Source organism: Gekko japonicus, unplaced genomic scaffold (genome assembly GCF_001447785.1).
Source record: "Gekko japonicus isolate JY-2015 unplaced genomic scaffold, Gekko_japonicus_V1.1 scaffold788, whole genome shotgun sequence".
NCBI classification, from domain to species: Eukaryota; Metazoa; Chordata; class Lepidosauria; order Squamata; family Gekkonidae; genus Gekko; species Gekko japonicus.
The window spans coordinates 514,016-529,944 of NW_015170914.1; the positions used below are offsets into that span (position 1 = coordinate 514,016).

Sequence of the window (15,929 nt, forward strand, 5' to 3'; positions counted from 1 at the left end):
TGTCTTGACATTTTCATTGAGTTATCCACTATGACTCCAAGATCTCTCTCTTGGTCAGTCTCTGCCAGTTCAGACCCCATCAACATGTATTTATAGTTAGGATTTTTGGCTCCAATGTGCATCACTTTGCACTTGGCCACATTGAACACCATTTGCCACGTTGATGCCCACTCGCCCATCCTTGACAGAGTTAAGGCATGGGGTGGCATAAGCTGTGGCTGCACAGCCCCATGGCTTCTGATATGCCATGGGGAAAGTTCCCCGGGGAAGTTTTCCAGAAGATCTGGGGGTGAGGGAATGCTCTGTCATTTGCTCGGTTCCTACCCTTGGCAGAGCACAGGGCATGTCAGTGGTTTGGGGGGGCTGTCTGGCAGCTGCTCCACTGTACATGGTGAACCAGCTTGGCAAGTGTCCCTTCAACTCATTCCCTTGCAGAATCAGGTCTTGTTCCTGATCTAATAAAGTACTCTGCTGAATCACTCTTGCTGAATCACTCCACGTTCTGAGTACTTCCTAATAATCCCCAGCATAGCGTTGGCCTTTTTTTATTGCAGTTGCACACTGTCTTGACATTTTCATTGAGTTATCTACTACGACTCCAAGATCTCTCTCTTGGTCAGTCTCTGCCAGTTCGGACCCCATCAATGTGTATTTATAGTTAGGATTTTTGGCTCCAATGTGCATCAGTTTGCACTTGGCCACATTGAACCCCATTTGCCACGTTGATGCCCACTCGCCCATCCTTGATATGCCATGGGAAAAGTTCCCCGGGGAAGTTTTCCAGAAGATCTGGGGGTGAGGGAATGCTCTGTCATTTGCTCGGTTCCCACCCTTGGCAGAGCACAGGGCATGTCAGTGGTTTGGGGGGGGGGGCGTCTGGAAGCTGCTCCACTGTGTCCCTTCAACTCATTCCCTTGCAGAATCAGAGGCTTGACCTGCAGCTGCGAATGGATTGCAAGCAATCTGGAAGCACTTCAGCACAGGACAGGTGACTGTGAGTTGGCTAGTTCCATCATGAGACTCAAGTGGGGTTCGTGGTGAACCCCCCACCCTGCATGGAGCTGGATTTGCAGACTCTGTCAGGACAAGACATCCATGGCTGAGGCTGGCATGGCACTCACACCCAGTTGCCATGGCTCTCTTTTTTTGTCTTGCAGGTGGAGATTCAATAGAGGGACTTGTGGGTGTGGCAAGTCCTGCCCCCCACTCTTCTGAGGCCACTGTTCCAGCCCTCCTCTTGAAGAGGAGCATTGCACCCTTCCAAGTTCCACCTGCGATGCCATTGTATGTCATGGATTCCAGTGCAATAAAGTCTATGTTGTGCCACATCTGTGTCTCTACTGCTTGTTTTTTGCCACATCTGTGTCTCTACTGCTTGGTTTTTGCAGGCTTCCTGAGGACATGTCTCAGAGGAAGAGCTGTCAGGTGCTGCGGGTGGCTGGGGAGGATTGTGCAGGTCCCACTGATCATAATCTGCCATACATAGCAGGGACCCATGTGCACAGAGAGGATCCCTCACTTACCTCGCAGGCTTCTGAGTGAAGGTGGGAGGAGCCATAGGGTGGTCTGGGTGAATAAGCCGCCTTATCACGGTGGTGAGAGCATGAGGCTGGACCTGGGAGACCCAGATTCCATTCTCCATTTATACCATGGAAGCCAGGTGGGTAGCCTTGGCCCAGATGCACACCCTCAGCCTGACCAACCTCACGGGGTTGTTGTGTGCATGAAATAGAGGAGAGGGGAATGATGCACATCACCAAGGGGGAAGGGTCACTAAGAAAATGAGTGAATGGATGAGGCCCCTAACTGAGTGTCTGTTCCAGGAAGGGGTCCTCTGGCACCCAGGGGGGCAGGCATCTGTGCAAACAGCATTGAATGGGCAGGGGATCACAGAGGTTCCCTAAGCCAATGGCGCGGTGGGGAGCCACTGCAGTGGGTAGACTCCAACTATTCAGGAGGGTGGGGTTTGGGTGGCCTAGCCATGGGACATGGTGGCATGCAGGAACAACAACTGATGGCGACCACGTGCCTGTCATTGCCATGGGTCTCCATCAGGGGGCATGGTGAAACAGAGAATGGGACTCTCCTGAGCTGTGACATGCAACAGCATCTGCTCCCAGGACTGGCTGCTCCCGTCGACCTGAAGTGCCCCACCTGACTTGCTGCCCATGCCTCGATACTGCACCACAAGGCTACACTGCAGCAGAATCGTCATAGATGCGCCCTCATAAGCAGCCAGCTAGACTCCCCCCCCCCAATTCCACTAAAGCGTAATTTGCTCCTTAGGGAGCTGCCTAGCAGTGCCGCTCCTGTGCTGTGGCTGGCCGCCGCAGCATGGATCTGGCTCAAGATCACTCTGTTAATATCCTGAAGTACATACACTTGATTAAATATTATTATTGATTAAAATAAAAATGTTATTAGATTGAAAACTTGACACAGAAACCAAGCTATTTTTTGACTAACTTCTCTCATCATGTTTCTTTCCTCTTCTCAATGAAAGAGCGAACAATTATCAAGGGGCTAATCAGCTGGCAAAGCATGTGCATACTAGCCAGTATTACATGATTTATTTTATTTATCATTTTTATGCCATCTTTCCACCTGATTAGGGGCACTTTTGTAGCAGCCAAGCATTCCAGCAGTCAAAAGTCCCTGGCCTTATCAAAAAGTCATTTGGTAGCTAGAGGATTAGGCATAAACAGACACCCTAATATGTCTTTTATGCCTTCTCTTTGGCTCCTCTTTTAGGTATTGTAAAAGGTGCTTGAATTCAATACTGCCAGGAGTTTTGGGAGCAAAACCTAGCTTTCTTGCTCCAAGGGGTTAACCACATCGCTTGCTTTTCATTTTGAAGCAAATACACAGCTGCATTCCAAGATCCTGGAGGCATCAACTATCTCTTTCAATACTCAAGGGTAAGCATGAAATCCAGATGTTTGCTGATTTGAAATGCTTCCTTATATTCTGTCTCTGAATAAAGGGACAGATTGCTGCATGAAGAGAGAAAACACAGCACAATCATCTCAGCATCAGCATGAGAACCAACTACAGCAACTCAAAGTTGTTATTTGAGTGTGAGTTTCCTATAAGAATAAACTTAATTGCTTGTTATTTAAGAAAGAAGTCAATCATCCTTATCTTTAAAAATCCATCTCGGAAAGCCTTGCAGCTACTATGACTCACTTAATAGGAGGGATCCTCATTATTGGCTCAATGATTTTACTCTTTCAATCCATCATTGTACAAAGATAAATATTGAGACACTGTAAATTAGAGAGAAGATAAGACAAGGAACGCTTTTTGAAAGAGAATGATGTTAATGCAAACAACTGGGAAATTTGTCAGGGGCCACATTCTCCTGAGACAGAAGCTGTTGATGTCCCCCAAAGGTTGTATCTGGCCCTTGGGCTGTTTTGCATGCTCATTTTTTGTATGTTTTGTATGAAGTAATCTATAGGGATTTTTTTACATCTTGAAGACTAAAAATTCATCAGTATTTAAAAAAAAATTCAGCAAACTAGGACAGGAAAAATAATATAAAAATATTTGGAAATGACAGTCTTCCAATCTGTTCACTAAGAACTTAGGTCTATAGGTGAAGATGAGCTCCCAGAGCAGGTCTTTGTTGCTTCCCCCTAAGCCCATTTACCTCTATTTCGATCCCTTTTGCACAGGGGCAAATTGGGGCTCTGCAGTGGGAGAGGGAAATCAGCAGCAACTGCTTCACTTTGTCCAATGATGGAATAATCTGGTAGGATACGGACCAACACTTTTAGGTGTATGCTAAGGTATTTTAACCATATACTTACAAATATAGTTTTATTATAGAAACCATATCCCGCTTTTCAGTAAACACAAACCATGTGGCTTATTTATTTATTTAATTCGATTTGTATCCCACCCTCCCCGTCGAGGCAGGCTCAGGGCAGCTTACATTAAAAGTTAACATATTAAAACACTGATGCACTGACACAATGCAACAACATAAAATTCATAACCCTAACCCTTATAACAAAGCAACAAAAATTAAAACACCAACATCGTGGTTAAAGTATAGTCCTGATTGAAATTCCTAGCAGAATAAAACACATACACACACAAATATATATAATATATGTATATGTGTGTGTATATGTGTATAATACATATATAATATATATATTATAATATATATATTAAAAGCATTCAGGAACAAGTGCGCGAAGATACTGGAGTGGGTTGCCATTTCCTTCTCCAGGGGATCACACTTGGTCTGAGTTCTCTGCTTTTCAAACTTGTGCTCACCTATGAAGTAACATGGGTGACATTCAGTAAGCAATTTCCCCTCAGTTTAACTTACCTCACAGATAAAAGTGAAAGAGCTCTATATACACTTTGGGTTACTTCGAAGGGATGCTCAGCCTCATTCAGTGGAAAATTGTATTTTGTGCTTAATAGATTCCCCTCTCAACTTTTTTTAAAATTTGGAAATGCAGTGACCTACACACAACTGTGTTTCATAAGAACGTAAGAGAAGCCAATGTTGGATCAGGCCAATGGCCCATCCAGTCCAACACTCTGTCACACAGTGGCCAAAAATACCAGGTGCCATCAGGAGGTCAACCACTGGGGCCAGGACACTAGAAGCCCTCCCACTGTTGCTACCCCAAGCACCAAGAACACAGTGCATCACTTGCTCCAGACTGAGAGTTCCCATCTATACCTTGCGGCTAACAGCCACTGATGGACTTCTGCTCCCTATGTTTATCCAATTCCCTCTTGAAGCCGTTCATGCTTGTACCCACCCCCACCTCCTGTGGCAGTTAATTCCATATGTTAATTACTCTTTGGGTAAAGAAATATTTCGTTTTATCTGTTCTAACCCAACTGCTCAGCAATTTCATTGAGTGCCCACGAGGTCTTGTGGGGATTCACAAAAACTCACTATCTCACCAGGTAAAAATGCTCCAGAGCTCTGGTGAGCAGGACAAGCAGCAGCACAGACATTCTCTGCCCGGTACTTTCACTGAAGTGTAACTTGAAAAGAAGTAGCAATAGCCTCTTTTGTTGTTTCTTGACACCTCTATACCTGAGCATCTTTCTGCCAAACCCTCTGCATGTGCCAGGAGGACTCAGGGGGAAGAGGGGGATAGTGGCAGGGATACATAAAGGCTGGCTAGTAAACCAAACCAGTGTTTGTTGATCCCCTGAGGTCGCCTGGCTTGGCAACAGATTGCTGAGCTTTCCTGAAGGGATGTTCCTGATTAGATTAATGTAGCTTCATCTTTGAAGTCAATGTTTACATTTAATCACTTTGCTCTGTATTACATTACATTGATTTGGGCACTTACAAATCATTAGTGATTTTTTTTTAAAAAAAACCCCTCTGTACTGTGTTGGAGCTAAATAAATACCAAAATGTAGTGGTGGTGTTAGGTAGTGTACCAGTTTGGTTTCCAAAAGTGTTGATGTTTGTGCAGACTGAAGTTTGCCAAGGCACAAAAGGAAACTAAGTGTACATACCATTGATATTTATGAGCTTGGGGTACCTTCTGTTATTGTAGGATTTGCTCAGAGTCTCACTGTTGAGTGCTTCATATTCTGCTTGTTTAGTATAGACTTATATGGGCACACTGCCTTCCTTTTTTCTTTTTGCAAATCATTCCTTTAGTGATGTTATTTTGAAAATGTGCCCAGAATTCTTCCGGCCTAAAGACCCATAAATTATAAATAGCTATTACCTACATTTCTATTTAATTTGAAATACAGGCAGAATGTACAATAAATTGATACACGGCCAAAATGTGACCAAAAGCAGCAGAATGAGTAGAGTAATGCTAAGAAGATATAATCTTGTTGAGAGGGCCAGTGCCCAAGTTTGCCAAGTCTGACCATCACCATCACACTGAAGAAGCTCTTGTTACTACATCTGTTGCTAAGCTATTGGTTCACGTGTACACGGGAAAGTCCCTTAGACTAAGCTGGGCCAATGGTTTATCAAGGTCAGTATCATCTGCTCTGACCGGCAGAAACTCTCCACGGGTAGCAGTCTTTCTCATCATCTAATACCCAATCCTTTTAGCTGAAGATGCCAGGAATTGAACCTGGGACCTTCTGCATGTAAAGCAAAATTACAAGGCACTTAAAAAAAACATAACAATGAAAATTAAAAAAAAATAATTTTAAGAGAAAGGCAGAAGAAATAAAGCAACACATAAGATACTAAACAAAAACAAGATGGACAGTAATAAAAGGCAGTAACTTATTAAATGATAGGTAGAATTTATTACTGATCATAGGTGGGAGGTAGAGGGCTTATGCTTATTTCTATAAAAAGAGTTACTGCATTTACTTTCTATCAGCCAAAAGTTCCTGGTCTTATAAAAATGACATTCAGTAGCTAGTGGATTAGGCAAAAACAACCACCCAAATAGGTCTCTTCTTCTTTCTCTCTGACTCCTGCATAAAAATGTAGTGCCATCAAGGAAAACTGCTGCTGGTGTTCGAGTGATGGTGGCAGTAATCTCTACATGACTTTGTAAAGCAAGAACCAAGACCAGCCCCAAACGCTTGGAGAGCTATTCCTTGTCACTAGGCCAGAGAGATCCATTCTCTGCCTTATCATAAGGCAGCTCTTACAACCTAATTATAAACAAAGTTCAAGGCTGTTTAAAAATATATACTAGTGCAAATGAGGGGCAAAATACCCTACACTTTCACTTTGCATATGCTATTAAATTATAACTTCACAAAATATAAAAATAAATGTTGCTTTGTCTTGTAGTACAACATGCAAAAATATAATTCCATTTTGGAGTTCGTGTAAATAAATGTAACCCCAGTTTCACTGACTGGGCCATTTATGGAACCAAGACTGCCTTTTTAAGAGAACAACAGGGCAATCCTATGCAGTTAACTCCATTTTAAGCCTAGTGAAAGCAATTGGCTTAAAGTGACGTAAATCTGTTTAGGATTGCACTGTAAAACATATTCATCAAGGAAAATTCTCTAACACAGCACAGGACATTGAAATATTATGTTACTTCTTAATTTCACCTCTGGGTTTCCATACTAATGTTACATTGTTAACAAAATTGTTGTCACAACAGTGGTTGGAATTTGAACCACACAGCAAACCTTGATATGCACTTTTTGTCCTAATGCTCAAACTTTTAAAAAGTTTAATGCTAATGTGTCTATTTCTGTAAAACTACATCCTCATATATTACAGATCTATTACAGAAGTCAGCCTTTTCTCTTTCAGTTGTGTGTTAAAATGAATATGTAACTATAAGATTGTTTTAAAACACTGACTTAAGGTCAAGGAGTTCTTGTTCCTTCCTCTCAATCACCCATCTCTGGTTTAAAAGAAAGCTGCCAAACCCACGGCTATATTTATAGCTTAGCAACTCTACTAAAAAGGAAGTTCACTCTCTTGTTGGCAGTTGCTTCCATCACATGGCATGAGCAGTCCAATCGGAGAGAGGCTTTAAGCAAATTTACTCTACCAAACCTGAGATAACCTTGGTTTTAGTTAAAAATATCGCAGCTGGCATTTAATTGCACAGGATAATAAAAAGTAGTCAGTATTCCCAAGTAGTATTTATGTCTTGGGTAGGCTTCCCAAGGTAAAATTGTGGGTGATTTCAGGATTATTATTCCAAACAATCCAACCATCAAAACAGCACAGTTTTGAAAACACGGACATCTCTAACCTAAGTAGCTTTTTCCGTTTCCCATTTTCCCATTATGGTGTAATTTGTTAAAGTAATGCAGAAACTGCCGCCCTTGTGTTGGCAATCAGAAGTAGCTTCATCTTATAATCACTGAAATAAAACTCACAAACAACTATACTTCGTTATCACGGGGATAATTTCATGGCATGGATGCTATTTTTAGATGCAATGGGGGGAAAGCAAATTCATAAACTTGTCTGTTCTGACAAGAAATGTGCACCCTAGCACACTGAACCACAGGACTGACCCATCCCTGTCTAACATGGCAACCGGGAAGCACACATGGGCCTCTGTTCCTCATGAAGAAATGGTAAACAAAGAACTTTTGATATTTAAGACAGAGAAAGAGGACTCTCCAAAATAGAATCATTGTTGAATGATGCCACTGTGGCAGACGTTTCAACCTCACAATGACCTCTCATCTTCCTTTCTGCCCTACAGCAAATGACTCTTCCTAGTGCTCCAAATTTAAGACATAAAGAATGCACATCTGCAGTAAGGTTTACATTCTAGTTTGCCACAAAAGGAATTAGGAATCCTGACACAATTAGACATTTATCTGTCCATATAAATGCCCCTCTTCTACAATGCCCTTTTTCTTTTACCGAATTTCCAGTCAATATATTTTACGTTTGAAAAGATTATTTCTCTCATTTTGCAATTGTTCATTAGCATCTCAAGTCAACTGTCTTTCCAAGTCAGCAAAACTGGCAATGATTCTGCCAGCTTGGCATTCAGAAAAGTGGTCAGCTCAGTTCATGTAACTTTTTTCAAAAACTGCCCTCATTGCTAATTGCTGGCCTGTGCTCTTGTAGGAGTGAGGGGGGGGAAGTATACTTCTATATGCCAGTAGAGGGCACTCATTAGTAGGGCAGTCAAGTTCCATTCCAAGCTGGTTACTCTGTATTTACTCTCTATACTTTTTGGTGGCTGTCAAGGGAGCACAAGCTTCAAACAGATATTAGCCTAGTGAAACAGAATCGCTTCAATGATTTCAAAATCAAGAAAAGTTATAATTTCTTTATGAAGCTTTTGTAGGACTGAAAAGACACTAAATACTAAAGAGCCCAGCATGTGTGAATAAGAGAGAACGAAAGAAAAAGAAATAAACTTAAAAGCTGCTCTGCTTGTCCACCAGATGTATCGGCTACGTTTCAGCACTTTGAAAAGTTTAATACTGTCAGATGATATCTGATTGCCCATTTTAGAGCTCAGCTGAAGTACATAACCTAATGAATGCACAAGTATAAGCTTTCATTATTAAAGTTTGATAATTAACTCAAAACTACAAGTCTCAGTCCCAGTTTCACACATGTTTTAATCAGCTGAATCATACATGACATGCAAGATTCCTGTTCTAATGTGATATGGCACCAGGACAAACCGAGGGCTGTTTCTGTAATGGCTACTTAGATGATTCCAAGAACACATTTGCTTGTGACAAAAGTTGCTGTGAGGAAGTTCTGAAGATGCTCTTTGATTTGCCTTTGCTCCCAACAGAAGCAGTATGGTCTCTTCCTGATGTTAAAACTTTGCATGAGTGCACATAAGAAGATTTGTTTTGCCGGAAAGTTTCAAACATAAGGATTGTTCAGCAACTGGAAACGTGGGAACACTGTTGCAAGGAGGATTTTCAAAGCAGCCAGGGTTAACCTAATTCTATTCCTAATGATATTATAGAGAGTTATTTTAAGACCAGCCTTGTACCAACTCTCTGCCGTGGAGTCCATAACACTTTCAAAAGGGGACATAAAACATTCTTCTGTTTACCTGCACTGGTGCCTGCACCGGTTGTGAGGTCCCCACCCATCAGGCCACCTAGGAGAAGATAAAATAGTCACACTGAGAGAGCAGCTAAGAGAAACCACAAAGGTCAAGCAAAATTACAGTTTATCCCACAAAGCAATGTAGGCAGTACTGGAGTTTGTACTACCAGAGCACTTAGAAAGTTGGCTGTTTAAACTGCACTGACTTCTTGTCCACATACCATCTTGTACGAAGTGCGCAAGCATTATTAGTTTTCGGGGGCACCAGATCACAATAATGCTTCTTGACTTGGTAGTTAATAAACTGCCAAGTGCTCAGATAAGAGATTCTACACCCCACTGTGTTATGATAGTGCATGGTGGTGGAAAGTGACCTCAAGTCACAGCTGACTTACAGAGACCCCGTAGGCTTTTCAAGGCAAGAGATATTCAGAGGTGCTTTGCTATATCTGTGTCATGATCCTGGACTTCCATGGTGGTCTCCCATCCAAAAGCCCCTGCAGGGCTTCCAAGATCTGACGAGACTGAGCTAGCCTGCCCTATCCAGGTCAGGGCAATTGTACACAGGGCTTCTTTAATGCTGAAATTTCTACTTAAGAGGAATAAGAGTATTGATATCCTAGTTAATTTTTTTCATAATGTTTATGAATCCTATGGTGTTTTCATTAAATTAAAACTCAGGTACTGCAAATCCATAAAATCAACTTACGTGTATTTTGATGGCAAAGGTTCTTCACAGTTCCATTCAACTTTTGGCAATAAAGGTTTCAAGGACCCACTGGATCCTGCCCTTACAGCTTGGACTGCACAATCCTCCAAAATACAGCTAATCCTAAAAGATGTTAACCATTTTGTGCCTTGCAATCCAGAAATTTGCACATCTGGCTCCCTGTGATGAACTTAAGTGTGCCCCAGGGAAAAGACACCCACCTTTTCCCAGGACACCTTCTGTACACTTGGTTGTACGCAACACCGCCAGTCTGGCAGCTCAAGAAGCTGTTATCAGTGTTAATGAAATCAGAAAACCACAGAGATAATCTTATCTTGACCTAGTACTATGCAGTCACAGTGCTGCCAAGCACTTTCTTGGAAAACTTTTAGATAAATTTACAAATATGTGTGTAATATTCTTGGAATCTTCTCAGATCCTGAGCTAGTGGCATTCCTTTATTTTTTACATCTTCCTCAGACTGGAGACTGTGTTTGACTTTTCCAAGTTCAGCATATTGACTCCGTTTCATCCAGACAGAATGAAGGACCCTAATCTCTATTTATCCTGCTTAGAGGTGACGCCTCATCAGCACCTGTGTGGAAGGCTGAGTCTTGCTTAAATGGGGAGACAATCCAGCCTTGAGATGGAACAATACATCACAATTGATGAAATTCTAACGACCCATTATCACAAAGCTCTTAGCTGTAGATCCAGACAACCTAATTCCCAAAAGATACAGTATTAAAATTGTACTTCTAATTTGCTCCCCACGTATTACAGAGGACTCCTGAATTTAAAAAAAAAAAAATGCCTTGCATTATGTCGACATGTTACATTTTAATCTTGTCCTTATTCCAAAGTGCTCATTGTGGTAAGCAGAACTCCCCTCCTCAATGCTATCCCGACAATAACTCTGTGAGTGAGGTTAAGATGAGAGGGAAATACTAAACCAGCCAGTGAAATTAATGGCTGAAGAGATATTTGAACCCTGGTCTCCCCGGGCTTTACCATACTGACCTTCATTGGCAGATTGGCTGGTATTCATATTCTAGATTAGCCTTCCTGAGTTGAACAGAACAACACTGGAGATTGTGGATTAAATCCAAGGGATACAAGTTACTGGATTATTTTTTTTTACTGCAAACCCTGGATATAGATTACCCCATGAGCACCCAGGAGATTTTCCCATGACTTGGACCACTCTTCTCTTCATTCTTAAAACTTTTTGTCTTTAACATAAAGACAAAACTTACAGTTTCTTTAAATTTCTAGTCTTCAGATATTTATTAATTCTGAGTTAGGATCTTCCCTCAGCTTCTTTAAAAAAAATAAAAAAAAAATAACAGTGCATTTTAGAGTAAAACACTTAAAAAAAAGAGCTGCTCTTTACTAAACACAGCTTGATGGGAGAAACAGAAGCAATTCTGCTACTGAAGTGAAGAAATGAGACTGTACAGGGCCTACCTGTGTTACCTGCACTCGGTGGCCGGTGTGTCACACCAGGAGACATGCTATTGCGCTGTAAGGAAGGGTGGGCCAGAGGCAAAAGGTTGGGGTTCCCCAGGGAGCTTACTGGGTTGCTGTATACCAAGCTGTTGTGGTTGGACACTGGGATAGAAACCGGCATCTCAAAGTTGGGTGGTGGAACAGCCTGTTCAAACAGGGGAAAGAAAAGGGAAACAAAAGACAAGAATAGTACAAAAGCACAACAGTCTCAAACTAGAGTTATTCTATATTTAGTCAAATATTTTGTAACTTCTAGGTAAAACACAGAAAAGAAGCAGGACTGCTAAATGCTGTTACCAACAATATTTCAGCCACTGAAAGGAGAGTTTTAGAAATGCTTAATGGCTCATGAACTAATATTCCTCCCCCCTCTGCAATTTCCTTTGTGAATATGAAAAGACCGGTCCCCCCCCCTCCCCACGCACTTCTATTTAAAAGAAGTGCTTGTTTCATTAGGCTACATTTCAGCCTTCTTCCATTCACTGAAATCTTAATTGCTTACTTGAGGAATCTTAAATATGGTGCCGTAGACGAATGCAGATCAAAGATACATGATTACGATGATTTCATTGAGCAAGGAATGTTAGAAAGACAAAAATGCAAAAGGAAAGACTTTCACTTCAGCCAAAATGGCCTTAGAAGCCCAGAATTATCAGCTCCATGAAGAACAGAAGCTGATGGTATTTCTCTTCTTTGGAAAATATCTTTACTTCCACTGCTCTTCATGAATGCATCAGGAACAGTTTTGAGGTAACACCCATGGTGAAATGCACATGAAAAGAGGTTGTGTTGAAATACTACCGGAGAGCTGGCATAATAGCAAAGAGGATGAACTACGAACCCATCACGTTATCCAAATCTGCATACAAATCTATCTAAAAAGTGGGACCAGTGTGTTCCCCCCCCTCCCCCCCGGAGCTGGGTGCATTCACACTGCAGTCCACAGATTATTGGCCACCAACTCATCAGTTTTTCCCTTCCCACCATACTTCAGGGGTAGGTTGTCTTGTTAGTATTGTATAAAATTCAGCCTATTTACATAAGTAGAAGCTCATTTGTCTACTTAAGAACAAAATACACACATACGCAATCAGATTTTAAAAGCCGATGTCACAGGTGCTGGTCAGTTAGTCTGTGTAAAGTCAATTTATGTTGCAAACAGACAAAACCAGTTTCTCTTGAGCCTGACCCAGGGGAACAGTTGTTCATTTAAACAGACCACAGTGTGCATACTTCCAATGGGGCCCTTCTGCCCAAGAAAACATTTGTTCATAGGAACTCTTCTGTCACCTGCTTCCTCTCAGTCTTAGCCTCCCACTGTAATTCAGGGGTAATAATACTGGTCTATCTTAAAGGACTGCTGAAAAAAGAATGCAAGTGAAGTGCTTTGAACCTTCAGAAGTGCTGCAGAAACTTTACTTTTCATTCAGTTGCTGCTGATTGTTCAGGAAATGTTCTCAAACCCACTAGATGCCTTTCTGCTGTAGTTCATGGTTCATTCCCACAAAATCCATAAAGATATTGCATTCCTTCACATGCATTTCTTCCAAGCTATGCAGAACTTGGAGTATCACTTATCAGTTGTTTATTTCAGGTAATGCTTTCCCGATGCAATGCAATTCTATTTTGTTTCTAATATATTGCCTTCTTCCATCAATGCAACATTTCATTTTTAATGCAAGAGTTTATTATTCTCAACAGTAATCAATCAGATATGAAAACAAAAAAAGGTGAGGCATTTTTAAAATCAGACCTACTTCTGTTGGGATAGGCACACTCAAACTTTTGTGCTGTATAGAAAACGACCAGGGAAAAATCATAAAAGTCCATCAAAAATGCATTACTTAATTATTATACACAAAGAAGAGAGAAGAAAAGGAAATTGGATTTATACCCCACCCTTCACTACCCGAAGGAGTCTCAGAGCGGCTTACAAACTCCTTTCCCTTCCCCTCCCCACAACAGACACCCTGTGAGGTAGGTGGGGCTGAGAGAGCTCTGACAGAAACTGCTCTTTTTTTCAAGGACAGCTCTTATCAGAGCTATGACTTGCCCAAGGTCATCCAGCCAGGTGCAAGTGGAGGAGTGGGGAATCAAACCCGGTTCTCCCAGATTAGAGTCCGCGCACTTAACCACTACACCAAACTGGCTCATACATTAAAAAACTCAAATACAATATATCAGCCATTTGCGTAACCATAAATACTTTGATCCTGGTAATAATTCAGGCAGCCAGTTCATTCGCAGCGTAATGGACCATCGGGTACCAGCACATTTCGCCGCTTTTAGCTCTTCTAGAATGCCGAAACCTTTCACGATTTCGAGCACATCTCACACTTTGCTCAGCCAATCAGCTTCGCCCAGGATTTCCGATCATGCACATATGTCATCCTAGCAGTAGTCAATATCTTGAACACTATTCCCTGATATGAATTACAGACTGTCGCTTTGTCCAGAATTTATTTACTGGATGACTAAAGGACTTCTTTTTGTCTGTCCTGATTCTACTGCCCGTCAGCTTCATGGGGTGCCCCCGAGTTCTAATGTCTGGGGAGGAGAAAAGGTTCTATCCACGGGCCTGGATCCAACAATGTGCAACCAGAAACCAAAGTGGGATAGGGCGCATTTCCACTTGTTCAAGATCTTTGGCCGCGCCTAGGACTGTGCTCTCTACATATGATGGTGCCCGGAAATTGGTTGCACAACACCTGGCCAAGTGCATTTAGAAAGTGGGCGGGGCCAAGTGGGTTTTTTTGTCTAGCCAGGCTTCTGATTGGCGAATGGAGATTCGGAATGGGTCTGCCGATTCTTAAAACGGTTTCTTTGGCAGCAGCTGCCACCACAGCACGAGGATCTTCACTGTATGACTGAAGGTCAGCTGTGGCAGCCATTGATGTGAATCGACTGCTGTCATGTAGTCAAGATTCTAGCCCTCTCACATTTGTAGTCTGCAACCAACTGATGTTAGATCAGTAGTAAGGAGAGAAAAATTGCTTTTATGGCTCATCAAAAAGTATCCATTTGTAACTGGAATATATATCCACATGGGCAAGATGTAACCCTTGGAACAGAAGTCCTTTGAAGAGCATTCCAAGATATGTAACAGAAAGAGTGGAAGATTCAAGACACAATACAAATCTACTGATAATGTTTTCATCACTGAGAACAATTTCTCTTGGAAACTGTTTCCACATGTATATCACAGGAAATAAGTTTATGACCCACCTCTCTCTTACCGGGTGCTACCAAACTAATGGAGGTCAGTAGGGTTATAGATAGTTGACCCAAGGTTAAAAGGTGCCTTCTCAGTGGAAGGCACTTTAGTTTCCAAACTGCTTTCCTTCCCTGTGGACATCTTCTATTTTAAAGACAACTCTCATAGAACATTTGCTCAAAGCAACCATTTAGGGCTGGTGTACACATTGAAATCACCATGCAGGGTCCCTTGAAAAACCTCCTGTCTGATGAATGTTCCAAGTGGCAGCTGTAACATCCAAGCCACCTCAATGCAATGGCATGTAAACTGACTGGGTCATTTTTGCACCCAATTTGCCTTCCACCTTTGTGACTTAGCTACTGCCCCCAAATTGCTTCCCCATGACTGGCTTCCATGTTGTTTTGGTAGCATATCAAGCACGTGGGTCATTTGTATCAGAGGGAAACTTCAATTCTAGCAGTACACCAGCAATAAGAAGGCTGTAGTACTTAAGTGTGATTGACCCATGCAATCACAATAGGACATGGGGGTCAGCCACAGGAAAACATTCTTGCAGTTGCACCCACAGTGCAAAGATAACAAGCAGACTGGGTCTAAGAGTGGCTCTGGGCACTTCAAAGCAGAAGCTGAATGCCCTCTTCCCTTGTCTAAGCTGTTATTAAATGGGCTATTACATCAGCCTACAGACAGAACAAGCTTTTAAAACAGATTAAATAATTTAAGAGGTGTCACTTCCCATGGTGTAGACATCACACATTTTTTTCCTTTCCCGCTATCTAGGGCTGCCAAGTGGGGGCGGGTAAACCCCCGCTTTGGAGGCCCGATTTCCGCCGCCGCGGAATCAGGCCCTGGGGGGAACTCCGCCCCCCGAAGCGCAGCATGGCTGCGTCACCAGAGGTGACGCAACCATGTTGGGGGCGTGGCCCCGGTCGTCGGAGGGAAAACTTCTGGTGATGTGCTGCCAGCGCGCGTGCATCTTCGGACGACTCCTGGAGCCCGGCGTGGCTCCC

General features: G+C 42.3%; 1 protein-coding gene across 9 annotated transcripts in view; it reads right to left on the reverse strand.

Annotated features, from left to right (window-relative positions):
• Positions 1 to 15,929, reverse strand: part of MEF2C (myocyte enhancer factor 2C) — a 242,606-nt gene that overhangs the window by 44,141 nt on the left and 182,536 nt on the right. For all 9 annotated transcript variants that reach the window (XM_015418724.1, XM_015418725.1, XM_015418718.1 and 6 more), the window contains 2 exons: positions 11,661 to 11,847; positions 9,489 to 9,536 (listed from right to left, as the gene is read on the reverse strand). In XM_015418724.1, the coding sequence (XP_015274210.1) occupies positions 9,489 to 9,536; positions 11,661 to 11,847 (235 nt within the window). The remainder of the gene's footprint in view (positions 1 to 9,488; positions 9,537 to 11,660; positions 11,848 to 15,929) is intronic.